A 21,389-nucleotide genomic window follows, 5' to 3' on the forward strand; every position below is an offset into this window, starting at 1 on the left:
GGTACGGCATACAATCTTGCCTAACACCACCAGGATAGAATTGTGGAATGTTAACAAGTACCACATTTAGATAGAGTTGTGAACATTAGCCTGCATCATATCTAGACAGGATGGTAAACGTTGGCAAGTGCCACATTTAGATAGAAGAACAAATATTATCATTAACATCAACCTAGAAATTGCTCCTCCTGCATTGGTTCATAAATCCAGGCAAACACTCTCATCCCATATCATTATACTTACTCTTTACTTTACACCATCACACAATTAGAATGCAGCTATACCCCTCGATCAATTCGGCCTAGCTGTTCATATACGAACATTACCCCATGAACACCTCATCACTCTAATAAAACGCAGCTATACCCCATGACAAACCGGCCTAGCTGCACACATAAGCGTCCCACAGGCCTAATGCAGCCAGAACCCAGTCCTGGTGACCACCCGCAGACTGCCCACTTTCAACCGACACCAATACCACCACACCAAATGCTAGGATGCAGCTACCATCAGGCAAATACAACAGCTGCACACATAACCGGTGCACCGAAGCACCCTACGACACCCTACTCTCTCAACTGACCAGGACTACGGTCCCCGAGTGCGTTCAACCTACCAGCGCTTTGCGGTCATACCAATGATTTATAGAGCGCTATATAAATGCCAAATAACATCTAGCCATCGAAGTGCCCCTTCAACATCGGGCTCAGGAGGCAGCCCAGATTGGCCACCATCCCCTGACAAATCAGCCATTCACAAGCTGGCTGGCTGGAAATCCGGCCCACCAAACCGAAGACCCTAACCAAGGGCTCCTGTCAGGGTCTAGTAGGGCCAGAAGAGCTCCAGCCTTCCACAGTCCTGCAAAAAATGAAGCAGCCCTATGAAGCAGGCAGCCACTACTCACAAACTTTGGGTCCCTGCATCTCTACCTGTGAGTGATGTCTGAACTCTTCACCTGGCTCCTCCATTCACATTCTGAACCATAACTGTGCCTTTCCTCAATCTGCCTTCCCTGGTTCCTCTTCCTTCATTGCATTCTGTACCCTGTTTTTAATTTTCGAATCTGGATGAGTGCGTTTGTAAGATCTTGAAACCCACTGCTGCTTCGTAACTACTAGGAAAAGTGGTGAGCTAGACTGTGCAGTGCAACGACTCATCTATCCTCTGCCACCCTGATGGCAATCACCATCTCTCCTATCTTCTCTAACTGCTACATATCATCTACACCCCCCCCGCTCTTACCTATGTCCGTGCAATTGTCAGACAGGTCTTCTCTGTACCCTCCCAAGATCTATGGACTCCTCATCTGATCTCTACTCTCTCCCCTTTCAAATCCTCTCCCATTAATGGTGGCACCAAGTGGAAAGTCCTCTTGGCAGGCGTCGCATCATCCATCCTGCTACATCATTAATGTCTACCACACTGGCACTATATTGGTTCAGGGTCTTCTACCCAACCTTCTCTTCGACCGGCGTCTGCTATCCCTCATTAACTTCCTTCTCTCACCTGCCTCTCCCCCAACCACTCTCTCTGCATCTCCCCCTCCGACTGGTGTACCACACCCCTGTACTCCTCCTCGGAAAACCTTCAAAAGGCGGAGACCTTCTTCACGTGGCCACACTAAAATACTCCCCAGATATCTGCCTCCTTCTTGAAGACATTGACCTTGACATTCTCGCCCTTACTGAGACATGGCTCAATGCCAGCTCAGTCACTACTTTTGACTCCCTTCTCCCCAATGGCATAAGATCATTTCCAAGCCACGACCTAACCGTGCTTGCGGTGGGGTTACCTTAATCTTCCCTGAGTGGGTTCCTTCCTCCCTCATACCCACAAAGCCTTACTCTTCCTTTGAGAGCCTGGTTTGCAAGTTGGTAATCTCTCCCTCCTCCTCTCTGACCATTGCCAGGATCTACGGGCCCCTGAGCGCTACCACCCTGTTCCCCTCAACCTCCTCTAAACTCCTTCTCTTGGGCGACTTCAACATCCACTTGTAATCTTCTATCACATCTACTCGCTTTCTTGACCTCTGTACTTCGCTCTAACCCTCCATTCTCCATTCCAGTCTACCCACACGGAAGGACACATTCTTGACGCCATCATCCACCCAACCTTCAATCTGGATTCTGAACATCCAGAGGCATGGAAACTACTCTTCTGAACACCTTTTAAGAACTGCTTGCATCTCTGGACTCTAACTCTCCAGCTATCCTCATTCTTCTCGATCTCGCCTCTTCCTTTGAAACGATCAACCACTGCATCCTCATAAAACAGCTCCATGATACCCGGGGTATCTCAGAGCGGGCACTGGATTAGCTGACCACCTTCCTAACTAACCGTTCATCCCAGGTTATTCTGGGCACCTTCTCGTCACCTACCTCTTTCTCTTTCTTTACCTGTGGGGTCTCCCAGCGCTTCAACCTTATGTCCTGGCTCTTCAACACTTACCTTGCTCACCTGGCACTCCTCATTTCCTCCTCCTCCCCCAGCTTCCAGTGATACGCAGATGACACACAAATCTTTTTCAAACTTCCTGCAGATCCATCTTGCATCTTCCATCATCCCGGACTGCCTTGCCATCTAGCCTGCGTGCACTTCCAACGATCTCTGCCTCAGCGCCAGCAAGACTGAGACCCTTCCAATTGGACCCCTGCTCCATCTTTCTTCCCCCTCACCCTGGCCTTCCTCTTTTGGGCTCTCCCCCGTTTTCCCTCATCTGAAGCCAGAAACCTTGGAGTCATCTTCAACACCTCTCTTTCCTTCCTCCCTCGCATTCAGGACATTGTCAAGTCCAACTTTCAACTCTTCCTTCTCAAAGGAATTCTCAATTTTATCACTTTCCCTCAGAAGCTCAATGTTACCAGAGATATGTCTCTCTCTAGGCTAGACTACTGCAATAGACTACTCTTGAATCTACTCTCTATGCCTGCTACAACTAATCCAGAATAGGGCATCAAGACTTAGCCTTGGCCTCAAGCCCAGGGATTGCATCTCTCCTGCCCTAAAATCTCTTCACTGGTTCCCGGTTGCAGCAAGGATGAAGTTCAAATTCCTCTGCATCATCCATAAGGCTGTCTGGGGCCAGGGACCGCGCTATTTCAGGACCACGCTATTTGCAACTTGACCTGACTAAATACTCTCCCTCTAGACCTCTATGTTCCTCTGGTACCAACTCTCTGTGTGTCAACCATTTCGCTACAATGAGGGCTGTAGGCAGATCTTTTTCCTCGGCTGGCTCTTCTCTTATGGAACAGCATCACCCTTCATCTTGTGCCGGACCTACTCAAATTCCGGAAGATCCTCAAGACTTTCCTTTTCACCCCTTCCTCCCTCCCTCTACTAATCTCACGGTTGCTGTTATTGGCGACCAGGGCCCTTAAGTGTCCTTTCGGGGCATTGACCTCTCACACCCAATCGCCTTCAGCCTCTGCCTACACACAGCACTTGCCTTGGCACTTATTAGGCCTTCGCCCTGTAGGCCTACACTTACCCATCTATATTTTACAGATGAAAGTTCTCTAGCACTTCCTACTCTGGGCACTTACACCTGCTGCTCACTCATGAGTACGGGCACTCCAGCATTTACCCCCCTCTCTCCCTCTTCTCCTCTCTCTGCACTTGCACGCTCTGAGTGCTCACAAGGCCTAGTAGGTTTGTCTTTTTCTTCCATTGTATTAATTGTCTTCTATCCCATGTCCCCTCCCTGTTGCCCTGTGGGCGCTTTGAAACACAATTGACTTGTTGTAGAAGTGCCTAACAAATGCACAATACAATAACATTTAAAAAAAAAAAAAAGAAAAATAAGGTCCAGGCAGCAATTTCCTATAAATTAGCAGCTAATAAAGCCATACACTTTGTGAAAGCCTTCCACCATGCACAGCACCCCCTACTCCTCTTACCCATGGGCAGTCTTCCTGTGACGGCTAATCTCCTTCTCGCCTTCCACAATCCACTGCAGTATTTTCTGGTTCTTTTCCACATCCTCTGGAGGTGGGGCCACAATCTCACAGTTAGTACCTTCACTTTTCGCAGAGTCTGTTTTCTTGGTGTTTCGCTTGGAAAGAACAACTGATTTCCCACTGAAAAAAGTATATAACAAGACAGAAGGGTACTCATTAAATAGGAAGGCGGTGCAGACTACTCACAGAAATGTGTGTATGCTTCCAGAAATGAACTGAAATCTGTATTCCACTCATATTAATTGCTTAGCGTGTAGTTCAGTTGTAAGAGTAAGAAAATGTTACTCCACGTAACGACTTCAGTACTCCTAATATATCATTCTCTTTCCTCCAAACTTCTGTCTTTGGGACCGGCACATTTTCGTTCAGCAAATGGGCATTGGTAGAAAGGATTTCTCTTTTAGACAAGATTCCATCCATATTCTGTGGACCCCACACTTCTTAATTTTGCTTTTGAACCTGTCCAGACTGGAAGTGAAGTTTTCAGCTGCACTCCTCTGGCCTCCTACGTTTCCCTTTTCTCTTACTTTTTACTTTAACTTTTCTAACACTGCACACATCATCTTACAATGCAGTGCATTGGGATACCTTTGGATCACCCTACACTTTTACACTTGACATTTTTGGCTACTTTTATGTGTGTCCAAAGCCAAGCTGGTGGCAGCTGTAAGGGGAATTCTCCTGAAGTCTATCCCTTTGGTATACAGGCCCCAACTCTTAGTATAAGTCTTTGTTACCCAAAGGTTTGGTAGATTGGCAGAGCAGCCAGGCTTATTGTTGTACTTTAGTCTTACCTGCACCCTGCTTTGTATGCATGGAATGTTGTGAGTGACTGGCGTGGAATGCCGAGAGAGAAAGTTATGTTTGGAGTGGTTCTGTGAATGTCAGTTGAGAAGATGGGGTGACAGAGGATGCCAGCGGATGTTGTCCCCATGTAATTTACCTGATGTTCCCTAAATGTGTGCTTATGCCTTGTACCCTGTACCTGGAGCCAGAATACAGCAAAAATGTTGCTTGCTCCTACAAAGATGTCAGTTTCATACTTGGCCAGGGACCCAACTTAACACTTATCTTATTAGTAAGATGTGAACTGTAGGTAAGTAGAATGAATTCCGTAAACACATAGGCCCAAAGAAACTCACACACTTGTAGTTCTAGTACAATAGACATGTATTGTATATACACAAGGCAAAGTTATATTCAGGTATGTATTATTCAACTTAATCAACACAATAGAAAACATCAGCACTACTTCAGGTGAGTAAACAGTCACTCAGAAAATGTTCTGTTGTAGTAATAAAAAGAGTTATTTTAGCACCATAAATGGCAATGCAAAACTTCATGTTAGGTAAGGTTTTCAGAATTTTGATACATCTTCCTGACCTGTGTCAACCCTCCAGACTTTTACTTATTTTACCTTGTCCCTGGGTGAAGGGGAATCTCGCCCCCACGCCCCTTTGCCTAGACCTTTACTCTTTTTAGGGGTTACCTTTTTATGTCTCTCCATAGTGTGTGATTGGAGTTCTAGTTTGCTATATCTTTAGACTGACTGTAATATACTATGGCAGCACACATTTTAAATGCAGTGGCTTCCATTTAATTCCACTTTAATTTACTTGGGTGACCTACTGTTCCCAAGGGGTAAAGTGGGCTTTTCGTCCCCTTTACATTTATTGGAGTGAGCCTTATGTGGAGTGTTGGAGAGATGCAATGTGTCCCCTTTCTTACTTACCTAGTAAAAATGTTGCTACAATTGCAAGTTTACTTGAATGGCTGGTGGCAGTGGTTTTACTTTTATGACTTTTAGTAATTATTACTCGCAGGCTACCAAATCCGCCTCGGTAATGCACAGAAGGACCACCATTCTGCTAGATTGGTGGGCTCCTTTTTTGGCTCCTTTTTTCGCCATTTCTCATTTGCATGTTGTTTCTGAGGTGGTCTTCTCCCATTCTAGGTGGGAACACCCTTGGTTGAAATGCTGTCTTCGGCAGGATCCTTTGTATTCCCTGCAGAGGCTCAACAGTGTCTGAAAAGACAGGAAGCAATGAAGGAGTCCAAAACTCTACAGCCATTAGTTTGTCATCTTGCCTGAAATGAACCAAGTCCCACTGGGGGGCTGGCTTTTCTGACTGGACAGTCAGACCGATATATCTGTAAACTGCAGGGATAGTTTACAGAAGTTGTGCTGTAGTTCCTGATAAATGCTCTGATTCTGAAAGCTGCTGACAAGTCGACCACTGGAGCTGAATCCGAAGAAGAAGATGAAGAAAAGATGTTGGCAGTGATTTCCAGCAAACAGAGAGTCTGCTGTGTAACCAGAGCCTGATGTAATCCTTCCTTCCAATCGACCTGAGGGTCCCGAAAACAACAACTCCTACCAAGATGTGGATGAGATCCTCAAGACTCAAAAAGACCTGCATTTTAAGCCATCCCACGACATGCTGAGACCTTGCTGGGCTGCAAAACACCAATACCCTGGGACCTCGAGCCAGTGTGCGGTGCATCGTCTTCCGATGGTCGATTCCGTCCGGAACTTTAGTGGACTCCTCCTGGCCCTCCAGAGAGATGATTCGAATCTCTGAAGTCCCCTCACCAGAGTGCAGGACTGAGAGAGTGAAGAGAATCCTACCAACAATATTACTTCTTCATCTGGCTCCTGTAAAAGGCCGCCAAATCCACATAGCCGTGGGAATCCGTGAAGAAACCTTTGCTGGAAGGCTCCTCTGATGACTGCTGCTGCAAGCACACTACCAGTGTCCAGTTCTTTCACCTCCAGACCAACAATCCAGGCACTGGGTCCTGTGCTGCTGCATCCTGACGACATCCACTCAAAAGCTCTTCTTTTCTCGTAAGGTACTGTGTTGGCTTGGGTAATACTTACCTTAAGTCTTGTTTGACTCCTGTGGGGCTGAGTGGTTGATGTGTGGTTGGGAGTTTGCCTATACCACTTGCACAGGCCTGATGCTGGAGCGCATATAGGGAGCCTTCTGTGAAGTCCCTGAACACTTCAATAATTCTAAAGTGAATATTTACTTGTTAATGAAGATCTCCTATGGAATTGTGACTTTTCTGCAACTGAACCCTATCCTGACCTGCCTACCGACAGCTTCTAGACCACTAGGGTCCCTCTTCTGCCTCATGCTATAGACTGGGGAAGGACTTTATAAGATAAGGATTCTGTCTTGAAATGTATAAGAAGTGTAAAAGCACTTCTTGCTAAAGAAATTAGTGTGGTAACTGTATCTCTGTAATAAGAATAAGTTAAGTTTATATAGACCTTTCAGTTGCATTCTGCCCCTCTAAAAAATATACAAGTTAATTTACTTAGTTTGAATGATGTTTTCCCCCTTCTGAAAAGTAATACGTATTGGTACTGTTTTATTATTCTTAACTGAATGAGTGTAAAAGCTTACCAATAGGGGTTACCTACCTTGAAATACATTGCATCTTTCTTAAAGTGTACCATTGGGGTTTGCTTTAATTGATCTGATTTATACAGATCTAAAACAGTCTGTTAGGCAAGAACTGATGTAGTAACAGTGTGTGATACTACACAACACTTGTCTACTTGGTATAAGGTAACCCACCTTTAGTTATAGGGCTGTACTACACAAGTTGGTGTTGGGCAAGATTGTATGTAGTAAACCTGTGGGAGACTGCACCCGCTGTGTCCTCTTGGCAAGAGGGAACCCAACCTTTGGTATAGGTCTGTACTACACAAGTTGGTAGAGTGACTGAGCAGCCAGACCTATCTCAAGAGGGGTCAATGTGAGCTGTAGAGGTGCAACCTAGAGATTCAAAGTGACACGTATTCAAATAACACTTATAATAATTATGCATTAATCTAACAGTCATTTTTAATAAAAGCCTTCTTTAGAAAGGGCAATATGCAACAATAAAATACACTTCAAAAATACACTCCTTCAGTTTCAGTTAAGTAAGTAGATACGCCTTTGGGATGTCACACACACACTTCCTACACCCTGAGGTGACTTCAATTGCTAGGACACTGTGGACATCGATATATCACTTTAACGCTTAAATGCAATACTGAGATTGTGGAAAAAGGAAAAGGTTAGGGAAGGAAACAAAGATTAACAAGTTCTCTGAACAGGTAAGCACTTTAAAGTATTTCTCTAAGTAAAGGTTAACCCTTTCAGAGCTATACAAGTAACTTATGTATGACTTTTTGGAGGGACAGATCAACACAAAGTCAAAGGGTGTTAGGGAGAATTCTCATTTTCTACCTTAGAGACCCCACAGCTCTTTTGCTGGACTTTGAGACTTTTGACAAACTCCATAGGCATCAGCGTTTTGTATTGTGAAACACAGCACCTTTAGTGCAGTGTCTCAAAAGTCCTTTGGATTTCTGTTAAGGTTTAAATACCTTCTCTTGGATAAACGGCTGTTGTCAAGAGTAATAAAGTGAAATAGACTTTACTTACCTTTTTCTCTTTGTAGACCCAGCATACACCATCTTATGTAGACTGTGGTGGGGTTACTTAGTATCCCCTTTGTCTACATTCTCATGTAACATTTTTATGTTACCCTTGTGCGTTTTTAACCGCAGGCAGAATCCAAAGCTGCATTATTGCGCCTATGGGTGCCCATTTTGTAAAAAAGGCCCCAATCTTTTTTTCGCCATTTCATGTTTGTAGGGTTTTTCATGAGATTTACTCTGCACAGCAAACCAGGTTTGGTCCCTTTGTTAGTTTTGTCTTTGGTGGGATTCAGTGGTGAAGCCCGCCTCTGGCTCCAGCGTGCCCGGCAGGCCAGGAAACGAGAGAGGATCCTGAAACTCCCTGTACTTAGTCTCCTTGGATACAGGAACACAGCCAAAGGTAATTGGCTAGCTGGCTCTCCTTGGAGGACAGCCACCCTGCTGTGTGAGTGACAGCTAGGCTACGAATGAATGGGAGAAACTTGCATAAAAGTTGAGGTCTTATGCAAGGAAGGCAGAATCGACCCGGAGGTGACTTCATTCACAAGGACACTAATGCCATTTATATATCACTAGTACAATTTGCAGATTCTGAGGTTGCAGAAACGAAAGGTTAAAGGAAGGAAGAAGGTTAAATAGGTTCTCAGGGAATGTGAGTCTGCTTACATTTTCCAATGAAGTCTAGACAAAAACTTTCCCAGCAATAACAATCTAAAAACAAGTTATCACCTCGGAGGGACAGTAAATATCAAAGTCAAAAGACTAGAAGAGTCTGCAGGGATCCAGTACAGCCAAAGTGAATTGGAGCACAGTCTAGGGCACTGAGGCACTTCGTAGTTAATAAAAATCTTTCAAAAAGTTAGAGAGTTTTGTAGAAATGACTTGTAGCGTCACAAGCTGTCACACTTTGAATGCAACAGTGATATTTTAATGTCCCCAGCACCCTAGCAATTGAAGTTACCTGAGGGTGTAGGTTGTGTCTGTGGGCCATCCCAAAAGGGTACTTACTGATTTAAAAAAACATAACAAGTGTATTTTATGAAGTATATTTGAGTGTTTATATTGCTCCCTTCTGAAGAAGGTGTTAGGGAGAATTCTCATAAAATGTGCTAATTCCCTTCACCTTAGAGACCCCGAACTTCTTTGCTGGATTTTGAGGACTTGATTTTTTTACCTGGATACAGTGTGAGCCTTTTTTCCCACTCATGTATTTTGATGTGCGTTTTACACTTGTGTTTTTTTATTTATTTATTTTTTTTTATTTACTTGGTTTTAACCAAAAAGAATTGATTTTTACAAGGTATAAAAAAAGAGATCAGCGTTTTTTCTGGGATCTGTTGATGCAGTTTCGCCGGTTTTAATCTTGGCTAAGTTCGTTGTTTGGATCAGAGTTCTGTAGCTTGTTTTAAGGCAACTTCGTGAATCTTGACTGCCACTATAACCCATTTTGTTTTTTCCCCGGCGATCAATCTACACCACCAAATCTGTTCTTCTCTAAGAGTAGAGTCCTGAAGCAGCGGTAGCAAGAATGCCGTTCGGAGGTGGGCGGTTTTAGGACAATTTAAGATCAAATGTCTTGATGTTTCTGTGATGTCTGGGTTTAGACATAGTCTGCAGGTTTTATTTGTTGATTGAGTACGGATAGCCCGGATTTCTTGCGTTTGTATCAGGTTTAGTCTTGTTCGCATGAACGTTTTTCGGAGATTTTTGTTTGGAAATTTGATGCAATAGTTCAGCGGAAGGTTTAGTTTATTGGTGGTAGGTGGAAGGTGGTAAAGCAGTTTGTTTGCCGTTGTCAGATTACATGTGGTGATCCAGTCCTCATGTGCTACTTTGCTTTTAATTTTTTCCGGGTTTTGGATTAAGTCCTCGCGGGTGCAGGCAAGGTCTTTTAGTTTTAAAGTTAGTTTCTTTTCCCAAAGGGTCAATGCTTTGCAGCGCCCCATCTTAAGTTCTTCTCAAATCGTTTTGTATATTGGCAGCGAGTCCGGGTCAATGATTTTCCTCAATGCTCTCATTTGGCTTTGTTCTAAGGATGCTGACAAAGATAATAAGCCAAGTTCTCGTCGTATGGCTGCGATAGATGCCGATTTTGGCAATCCCAAAACTGCTTTCCAGAGGTATCCCTCTAGTTTTGGCCAGATGGAGTCGTGCATGTTGAGTGCTACGTCCATTCCGTAGATTAAAGCTGGTACCACCTTTTGTCTGTAAAACTGGATTGCTGGTATTAGGGAAAATTTACCGTATTTGTTGTCGATCAGTCTTATTTGAGTGGTAAGTGTTTTGACTTTCGCCCACAAAGCCAGGATGGTTGAGTTCTCAGTTCTTGATTCATCAATCATGACACCCAAGTATGTGATGTTTGTGACTATCTCGATCTTTACATTGTCTAAGAACCAGGTGCCACCTGGTTTAGATTTTGAGCGCTTGTTCCCCAAGATCAAGATTTTTGATTTCTCTATATTTATTTCTAAGTCGTTTTTGATAATGAATCTGGCCAGGTTTGTCAACTGGCGCTGAAGACCGACTTGAGTTTGGTCCATCAGAATCAAGTCGTCGGCGTAGAGCAACCTGGACACTGCGCTGTTTCCAACTTTTGGAGGAAATACTCTCAATGAAGTTTGCGTATATTGAAAGTCACCCAAAAATGCAATGAATAAAGCGGGGGCTAAAGGACACCCCTGTTTGACCCCTCTTTCGACCTTTACTGCTTCCGATAGCAAGCCTTGTCGGTTTAGTCGGACTCGCATAGTTGTCTCTGTGTGTAATGCGATTATTGGTTCCAATATTTCCTCTGGACACTTCTAGTTGGACAATTTCGACCATAGTCTTTGACGGCTTACTTTATCAAATGCTTTAGATAAGTCGATAAATGCGAGGAAAACTTTCGGAGCTCCGTTTTTTACGTTGTCTTTGATGATGTTCAAGATCAAGATGTTTATGCTTGTGGAGGCCGTCTTGAGAAATCCCGTTTGGAAATGATCGATTGAAGGAGAGGTTCTTGCCCAGTTTTGAAATTTTGATAGGAGTAGAGTCGCAAATATTTTGCCCATGATGTCCAATAGGGCTATGGGTCGATAGTTCGCCGGGTTGTCTCTGCTTCCTTTTTTAAAAATGGGTACAATAACTGTCTCTGTCCATGTTTTCGGGACTTGTCTGGATATTCTGCAGTGATCGAAAATGTTTGTAATCAAAAGGGACCATTCCGTTTGGTTTTTCTTTAGATCTATATTGGTCAATCCATCTGGCCCGGGTGCTCTAGACGCTTTCAGTTTTGAGATTACTGACTTTATTTCGGCTTGGACTGCTAGATTTATCCATGTTGCTTCCTTTTGGTTTCCCACCTCCGTGTCAGATATGGAGGTAGGGGCAAATTGGGCAGAATAGAAAGCTGTCCACAATGATTCCGGTATCAAATTGAAGAGTTTGTCATCGGTTCGGATGCCATTGTTCTTTATTAGAGCCCAGAAATCTCCAACACTTTTCGACGCTAATGTTTTTAACATCTGTTCTGCGTCCTTCTGATAAAGTTCCGCTCTCCGGTGTCTTACCCATGATCTGTAAGATCTGGTCGCCGCAGCCAGTGATTGTTCATCCTTTTCATTGGGATTTCTTTTGAAGTCGCGTTGTAGTTTTCTCAGTTTTCTTCGTTTTTGCACTAGAACTTTGTCATATTCATGATGACCAGTTGTTACTGCGGCTTTGCCGTTTTTTTGCTTTTGCATATGGGGTATAAGAAGGGGCAGGTAATTTGGCCTTGTCGGAGCACCCGTGGCGTTTTGTTGAGCTTCGTTGTAATTTTTCGTTATTTCTTTGATGTTTGATGATGTGAGCTGAAGCCGCTTTTGGTTCGCTGCCAATTGCAGTTTTGATGTGTAGGACGGTCTCACCGGGATTATAGATTCCAGCGTCATGGTTAAGAGGTTGTGATCGCTTTCTTTCGTTTTGTAAATCTCGAAGGTGGACGCGTAGGGTAGTAAAGCGAGTGAAGTAAAGATATAGTCAAGTGTAGCTGTTGACGAATCACGTTACCATGTTGGAAATGCAGGAAGTTGGCCCCTTACCATTGCCATGTTATGGAGGTTTCTGGCGTCCATCAGATCTAACCACAGGTCTCCTCTTACTTTTGCGGCTGTCGGTAATGCTGCATGCCTAAAATGATCACACTTTGCGTTCAGGTCACCGCAAATTATGATGAAGTCGATGCAAAGTTCAGCGGTGATCTTGTCTAGCAGGGTGGTCATTTCGTCGCAAAATTCCTTGTTTGTAGATCTTTGCGGATTCCAGTAAGTGTTAATGATAGCCAGCTTTGATTTCTGGTTTCCCTTTACGTTTATATTCGGATGGCACCATTCTGTCTGAAGAGCAAGGATTCTGTAAGTTTCTGCTATCTTTGCCTTGATGTCAATTCCGGATCCGATTTTGATTGAAGTCAGAAGGCCAGATGATGGTCGTCCAAAAATGCCTTTTGTTGCCGGTGATATTTCGGTGTCATATCCATCTAGAATTGGTTTTTCCCTCAGCCAAGTCTCTTGGAGGCAGATTATGTCAAATTTTGCTAGGTCTTGTGTTTCTGGGTTTAGCAGATGGTCATGACCTCTCGTGTTCCAGGAGCATATGGAGATGGTCAGGGGAAAGTCTTCGATGATTTGATTCAGAAATTTATCCGAGGTTTGCAGTTCTGTACAAGGTAATTGCTAGTTTTGGGAATTTGGTTTTAGCACTTTTCTCAACCAAGACCAGGGACCCGATGGAGTCCGTGATTGCGATTGGTTCAATGGTTCTTTGTGGTCCGAGGGGAAATCTTTCACAGGGGATCTGTCTGACCTGAGACGAGTTTTTTTCCAATTTTGACCCCCTTCCTGTCTGAGGGGGTGAGCTCTGCTTGTCCAGGTCCGTGGCGTATATTTAGGTCTATCACGTTGGTGTTCTCGTGTTTCTGCGTAGTGACTTCGATAGTCGGTATTCTGTTTTACTTGCGCACTTTTTTTGTGATTTGTGGTTTGAGAATTGGTCTTGTAATGTGTTGATCCTACTTGGCAGGCCGGTTGAGGTAGTTGTATTTCTGACAGGCCGAAGCCTAGTTGAATCAGCGCGTCAAGCGTATCTTTAGTTGGCTCATATTGAGGGATGGTTTTTACATGTAGATATGCTTTGGCCTTTTTCTGCCTATGGTATGGTTCAATTAAAATGAAGTTCGTAGTAGACAAATGGGTCAAACTAGGCACTTTGGCCACGATTGTGAGAACTGTTTTTCTGTTCAGAACAAGAAAATTCTTTCCTGGCATTAGTTGTTCCATTTTAAAGAGTCGGGTTTGGCTATTGGTTTGGATGTGTGTTGGGGGGTCTTTTTTTGTTTTGGTTAATTCCGACCTTGACTGGACTGGTGTATTAATGCACTCTTTATTGTTGTCCTGTGGGTTATTCTCCGGCGGTGTCATTTTGACGACCGCTATGGGGTGTGTATTTGCTGACCGTGCCTCAGACGGTAGTTCTTTTGCCGCTTTGAATGCGAACGAAACAGCTGAGTTCGATGAAGTCAAGGACGCTTTTGTGAAGCCCGGTGTAGATAGATCGGTAGAAGCGTTTGTTGAATCTGTTGACGAAGGCTTTCGCACAATGATATGTGGATTTGATGTATCTTCCGGTTCTAAGTGTTGTGTGAGGTTCATCAAGGAGGAATCTGGGATTGATGAATGTAAATCGTCCACCTCGGTTATCTGTTGAAATTCCAGAGGTGCTGCTTCTTTTGATGAATTCTGTACCATGGTTTGAAGTAACGTTCTTTTGGGGTGTAGCTCCTCTCGTTGTTTACTCCAACTTAGGCTTTGTGCGGGTTTGGGTTCCAATTTCTTAGAGCTGGTTTTTGCTTTAACGATGAGCGGTGTTGTTTTTCTGCTATATTCCTCCACACCTCTTTTCAAATCTTTGGTTATTTGGTGACAGCCTTCTTTGGGTATTTCAGTTTCAAGAGTGGTTTGGGTTTCACTAATTGGTTGACCCTTGTTTGCTTCGTTCGGTTTTTCCTGAATGGTTGTATATCTGTCTATATTTGTTGATGCACGGAGTGTGTGTGGGCATCTTAATTGGGTTTCTAGGAGTGACATTCTTTGCTCCCACTGAAGTTCTAGCTCCTTGTTTTTTTGGTTTAGGGCCGTGATGAAGCCTTCCAAGAAGATCATTTTTGAGTTTGTAGAGGTTACTATTGTCACCAGATCTTTCATTGATTCGTTGAGCGATTCATACAGTTTTCCAAACGGGGACAAGGCCACCGTGATGGCTGACATCACAGCGAACATATCTGGAGACTGATTTTTTGACTCGTGGTTCAATTTTGATGGCGAAGACTCACTGGATTTGTCTTTTCCCGGAGTGGAGGAGTTTCTCTGATGGTCTAAAGGGCGTGTACATGGAGCGAATTGGTTTGCAATCGTTTTTTGAGGCGGGGCGTCGTTTTTGGCTTTTGCTGGTAGGTTATGTTTATCTGGAACCAGGACACAAGGTCCTAGCACTCGGTCTTCGGATGACTGAACGAGCAAGTTGAGAGCTGGTTGTGTGGGTCCAGTAGGTGGACTTAGCTGTAAGTGGTCCGAGTTATGTGACAAGGCTGAAGCTCTTACTGGAGAGAGGCATAAGTCAATTAACGGTGAGTTCTGTGAATCGACCTCCCCCGTTTTCTTTTGTTTCGGAGCCGGGGGAATTTCGGCGATTGCGTCCAGTAGTTCTGCGTCTGAAAGCTCGACTTCCCTCACCAGTTTTCTCTTTGTCTGTCTGGCGAAGAAGTCTTTTAATGCGTGACATGTTAAGGGTCTGGCAAGTAGCGTTTTCCCAATCTCGATTTTCTTTGCTGTTGGGCGCTGCTTCCTTTGGTAGTAATTGGAACTTTGTGAAGTCCCAGATTCGTAGGGTTTTTTCTGGTGGAGTGCTTTTCGTTTTAGTAAAGCTATAGCAGTTTGTCTTTGTGAAGCGTAACGCTCTGTGGCCGGTTCGTTCCCCGTGGTTGAGTTTGGGTCCGCTACCACGGGTAAAGGGGAAGAAGCCACCGTTAAAGGGAGAGTCGAGGGACCTACAGACCTCTCTGTTGTCGGTGGAGTTAACAGTGGGTGTGATGGTAAAGTGGGAGGCGTTTCGATATCATCTCCTTCATCGAATGTTGTCGTATAGCCAGAATTTGCATGCCATTCAACTTGAATGGTACTTCCAAAATCGGCACATGACACCAGGTTGTCTTCTAGATTTCTAGCTTGTAGAGCGTGCGTATGGGTGTTGCGCTTTTCGTAAATTTGTTGCAAGGTTGAGTCGGTTGGAGGTTCAGAACTCTGTGCTTCGTCTTGGACCGAAGCGCAAGGGTCAGATCGACACCACCCTCCGGCGACAACCGGTGCAATCCCACTCGTCGTAGCAGAGGCTGAAAGGTCTGGGGATTTTTGTCGGCTCAGTAAGACCATGCCGCTGGGGTCAAATCGACTGCGCCCTTCGGCGTTGTCAGGTCTGGTCCCACTCGCCGCAGCGGAGGCAGGCCGGTCTCCTGAGACTGAAAGCTGATTACGCGGAGTCGGAGACGGTGTGTAGTCAGACGGATTTGTCGTCGTCGTTTCGCACTTGTCTATGGAGCCTCCTAGCGAGATCACAACGGGGTTTGACTGCAAAGGGGGTCCGGTAACGGCGGGGAGCTGATGGAAGACTTCGTCCCTCAATAGGTGTAACTCAGTTTGCACGGCAGTTTCTTCCTCTTTGTCGGCCCGGGAGCTTGCTTCACGCAGCGACAGGCTGTCTAGCGAGCTTGGCCTAGACGATGGAGAGGAGGAGGAGGAGGAGGAGGAGGAGATGGATTTAGCCTCCCTTTTTGCCTTCCTTACGTTTGAACGGGATCGTAGGTTTCCTCTGTCTTTTGTATTGCGTCGGTCAATTCGTTCCAGTCGTGTGTATTGGCTGCGTATGACGCGACCTAGCGGTGTTATCGGTGTTGTTGATGAATTGAGTAAGTTCGAGTTGGCTGAAGAGGCCATATCGGCCAAGACGGCCGCGGGCTGCCGTAGACTGCTCGCAATTCTGGCGAGCCAACGCCGCGTGCCGCTTCGCGTAGGTGCAGGGGTTTTGGTCGCTCCTCCCTGGAAGGAAATATGATGTATGTAATCAGCGTCTTACCTGGCCTTTTAGCCGCCTCCAGCCGCAAACAGCAGACAACAGCTCGCCCTTTTCACCACTCGGGCTTCTCTTTGATTATGGATTTTTAGATAAACTCCATAGGCATCATCTTTTCATGTGTGTTACACAGCACCCTCAGTGCAGTGACACAGGGATGTCTTTTAGACTTCCCAAAGGTTTAAACACCTTCTCTGGGATAAACTACTGTTTCCCTGAGAATGTAAAGGGAAACTGACTTTACTAGTCTTTCCAAATTCCTAGACCCAGCACACACACCATCTTACAATGGAGTGCTGGAGGGGTATACTCATGGAGCAGTCAAATGCTACCCTTTCCTATTGAAAAGGCTGGGGCAGTGGTTTTACAACAAACTACCATGATTATTCCAGACCGCGAACACCGGTAGCTAAAAGTCACGGGAGCCATGTTTTTCAAGATGGCGCCTTAAGCCCCTTTGTTTAAACAGGTCCCAGTCTTTTTTTTTCACCGTTTATTTTTGGAAAGGTCCTTCTAGTGTTTGTCTCTGCGCGCCAATCCAGGTTTGGTCCCTTTGTTCGTATGCCTTTGGCGGGCTTCAGGACTGAAGACCGCCTCTGGCATCTGAGTAACTGGGGTGGGCAGGAAGTGAGGGAGGTGTCCGAAACTCCCTGTGCTTAGTCTCGTAGGAGACCCCAATGCACTCTGGCGTGATTGGCTCGCTGACTGACTGTCCGGCAAGGACAGCCACCCTGCTGGGTGAGTGACAGCTAGGCTGAAATGAAATGGAGAGAACTGTTTAAAAGGCGGGTCTCTTGGACTGGAATGCAGAGTCGACCACTGGAACGAAAGAACCGAAGAAGAGGACAGCTGCTGCAACTCCTGGACCGTTTGTTTGCCCGGTGAAGCCCTGCTGCAGGCCGAATTGCCAAGTTCATCTCTAGGCCATTTCAAGGACGACTTCTCCCTTTGAGTTGGTGGGACCAATCAACTCGTAAGCCACCTGGATACCATTCCAAGGCTGGTTAGGATTAACCAGGTATAGGGACACCAGCTTGTGTGCTTGAATCTACGGCTGCTGGAACTGAAGTGACTCCATTTTGTTTGCGTTTTCCGACGATCCCGTGCAGTGCAGGAGTCCCCCGACGTCCTCCCTCTTGTCCCCACGACTGAGGCTCGTGAACAGTGAGATCTGCAGGAACAACTTCAGCTGCATTTGTTTCTTCATACTAAGGTACTGTGCCAACCCAATTGAGAGAACGCCACTCTCGCGATGAAAGTTTGTGAAACTTTCCCAACTTGCAGGCCTAATCAGCTTGTAACCCAACAAATGATTCTTTTTCGCCTAAACTACTTCTGAAAACGTTTGCAAAGACTTTACCGTTTGATACCAGAACTGTTCTTTCCTATCCAGAACACTAGCCCATTGACTTTGGCCTAGGCCCATTGACTTGAATTGAACTCTTCTGGTGAACTGAAACTATTTACACTGTCTAACAATTATATGTGATCTATTCTACTTACCTTATGCCTTTTTACTCACTTCTAAGTAACTGAACTGCCATTTGGCTAATATTTCAGGGGCGCTCAAACTGTTTCAAAGAGTTTTGTATTGAAGTATATTGGTATATAATATTAAGTTGCCTTCTTCTAATGAAATGTTTCCTAAATGATTGTGCAATAAACTAATAAGTGTTACCAAGAAACCTTGAGTATAAGTGTCTACTTGAACCACTGTGATTGAAAGTCCTCTGTGTAATGACTTGTACTGCTCACATTCACTCTTGAGATAAGCCTGGCTGCTCAGCTCGCTACCAGAAACGGTGTGATACAGACTTATACCAAAGGTTGGTTTGGCATACACCTGTAGTCCAATTGTGTGTGGTGGTCCCAGAGGGTCCTGCATGCAATTCTCCCTAACAGAAGGCTTATTCTAACGGACTGATGAATAAATTAATAATTGTTTATTCAAGAAACCTTGTTTGCAAGTGTTTATTTGAATACTTGTCACTTTGAATCTCTGTAACTCCCATACAGCGCACATTGACCCCTCTTGAGATAAGCCTGGCTGCTCAACACGCTACCAAACTTTGTAGTACACGCTTATACCAAAGGTTGGGTTTCCTATTACCTGTAGTCAGAGTTGTTGTAGTGTTCCCAAAGGGTACTGCATACAAACTTTGCCTAACATAGTTCACACAAGAAAAAGGAATTTCAACCTTATGCGAAATCGGTATCACGTAATATTATCCCAAACAAAAATATCGCCTTATATATGGTCAATATTTTTGTATGGCGATATTTTTGCAGGGATATTAACACATGGAACCGGGAAATCACAAGGATTTCTCTGTGACACTCACCATACAAAAAGTAGATGCCTGTTCAGTTTGTCAGACTCCAAAAACAAAGGAAACACATCATCCAAATCAGGTCAAAAACACATGAGTGAAAAAAGGTTTCACTCACTCCAGGGTTAAAATTAAAAAGTCCTCAAGTCCAGCAAAAGAGCTGGGGTTCTCTAAGGTTGAAGGGAATTAGACCAGAAATTCGAATTCTCCCTAACACTGTTTTAGGGTTTTAGACTTACCTTTAATTAGCTGGATACTTACTCCTTTAAAATGTATACAAGTCATTTTACTATAACAAGTGTTGGTGCAAGTCACTACTATTAAAATACTGGAACTGTCATTACTGTCATTTTACTGCAACAGTTGGGGACAGGAGGTACTACTATGTAACTAATAATTTGAAAAGTAATAAGTATTGGTACTTTTTTATTATTCTTAACTGAATGAGTGTAAAAGTTTACCCAAAGGGTTTACCTACTGTGAGAAACCTGAAGGTGTCTGACTTACTAGTCCCCAGGGATCTGTCATCCAGGTGGCAAGGACACGACCATCGCTACTGGATCCAGTTCCTGGGTGCGGACTAGTGAGGCAGGGGGTGTCGGGGGTGGAGGGGTATCACCTGGGTGAGGGGTCCTCAGGGAGTGGAAGTGGGAAAACGAAGGGTGAAACGCGGTATCCCCTTCCTTTTGACACCTTTTCCCCATCCTGCACAGCAGGACACTTAGAAACTGTACCCCCTGCCCCCTTTTCCAACACGAACACTTACAGCATGAACGACAATGGACTAATACACAAGCCGTTTACCCGACGCGTCCCAACACAAGGGGTCAGGCAGAGTCAGGCAATTACTGACAAGTACACATACCAGACAAACCCTTCCCTTCCCAATAGGGATAAAAGGTGGAGTACAGGAGCACACTTCGAGCAAGCCCGAACGCATGCGGAAGCAGCCATTCCAGGACGGCAAGTTCAAACGGAGGAGAAAGGCAGCGAGACCTGAAAGGACGTCAAGGAAGGAGTTGCCCTTGTCCTTTTCAACCCATACCTGCGAAGCCTCCGATGAAAGATACATAAGACCGGGAATCGGTGCTCTCCGGTGGTGTGACGGATGTCAGCGGTACATGGCACCCTCCCGCACTGATTGCCAGGGAGGTAAGCCGTGGTGGCCATCGAGGTACTGTTAGGTAAGAATTGGTGCAGTCAAAATATGTGAGACTACACAAAACTTACCTGCTTGGTATTGGGTAACCCACCTTTTGGTATAGGTCTGTACTAAACAAGTTGTTAGTGTGACTGAGCAGCCAGGCCTATCTCAAGAGGGGTAAATGTGGCCCGTAGAACTGTACAGATGAAATCAGTCAATCCAAGTAACCAAATAACACCTTGTTAGGGAGAATTCACAGAAATGTGCCAATTCCCTTCTACCTTAGAGACCCCCAGCTCTTTTTGGTGGACTTCAGGACTTTTAATTTCTAACCTGGAGAGAGTGAGACCTTTTTCCCCACTCTCTCAATTATTTTTCTGTGATTTGGACTCTGAAAAACTCCACAGGCACCATCTTTACATTGTGACACACAACACCTCCAGTGCAGTGGCACAGGGAAGACTCTTAGAGTTCCCGAAGCTTTAAATACCTTCTCTTGGTGAAACTCCTGTTTCCAAGAGCAGTGAAGTGAAATTGACTTTACTTACATTTTGTAACTTTCTAGACCCAGCACATACTATCTAACCATAGGGTACTGGAGGGGTTACTTTGTATGCTCTTTGTCTAGGCTCTCATGTAACATTTTTATGTTACCCTTTCTACAATTAATGGCTGGTGGCAGTCGTTTACTTTTTTCTACCATTGTGTGTTTCTACCGCGGGCTGCAATGGCAGCTGCAGTAAAGCGCCAATGGGTGCCCATTTTGTCAAAATGGCCATAGTCGTCTTTTTCCCCATTTCTTGTTGGAAAGCACCTTCTTGGGAGTTATTCTGCACGCCAAACCAGGTTTGGTCACTTGGTTCATTTGGTCTTTGGCGGGATTCACTGGTGAAGCCCGCCTCTGGCTCCAGCAAGTCGGGCAGTGCAGGAAGCAAGGGAGGTGCCCGAAACTCCCTGCGATTAGTTTCCTTGGTTACAGGAATGCACCCAAGGGTGATTGGCTGGAGGGTTGTCCTTGGAGGACAGTGTGAGATTATTAAAGGTATTAATGTTGGGAAGGTTGAAGTGAAAGTTTTATCGTATGCTGATGATATGCTCCTTATGTTATCGAATCCGGAATTGTGTGGAGATGTAATAAAATCAATGTTTCAAGAAGTGGGTGAATTGTCAGGACACAAGGTGAATTGGGACAAGACTGAGGTTTTTCCTTTGTCTGGTCGGCGTGTGAATACGGTTTTGAGCTCATGGAACTGTAAATGGTCTCCAGAGGGGGTTAAATATCTAGGAATTCATATTATTGGGGATTTGAAGAAATTACAGCAATATAATCTGGATTTGGTGAATGCGCAAATGTCATTATTGATTAGGAG

The 21,389-nt window shown here is 44.8% G+C and overlaps 1 protein-coding gene across 2 annotated transcripts in view; it reads right to left on the reverse strand.

Annotated features, from left to right (window-relative positions):
* Positions 1-21,389, reverse strand: part of AXIN1 (axin 1) — a 486,191-nt gene that overhangs the window by 264,265 nt on the left and 200,537 nt on the right. For both annotated transcript variants that reach the window (XM_069646773.1, XM_069646774.1), the window contains exon 7: positions 3,900-4,079. In XM_069646773.1, coding sequence (XP_069502874.1) covers positions 3,900-4,079 — 180 coding nt within the window. The remainder of the gene's footprint in view (positions 1-3,899; positions 4,080-21,389) is intronic.

This window comes from Ambystoma mexicanum, chromosome 2q, assembly GCF_040938575.1.
Source record: "Ambystoma mexicanum isolate Mex_15411 chromosome 2q, UKY_AmexF1_1, whole genome shotgun sequence".
NCBI classification, from domain to species: domain Eukaryota; kingdom Metazoa; phylum Chordata; class Amphibia; order Caudata; family Ambystomatidae; genus Ambystoma; species Ambystoma mexicanum.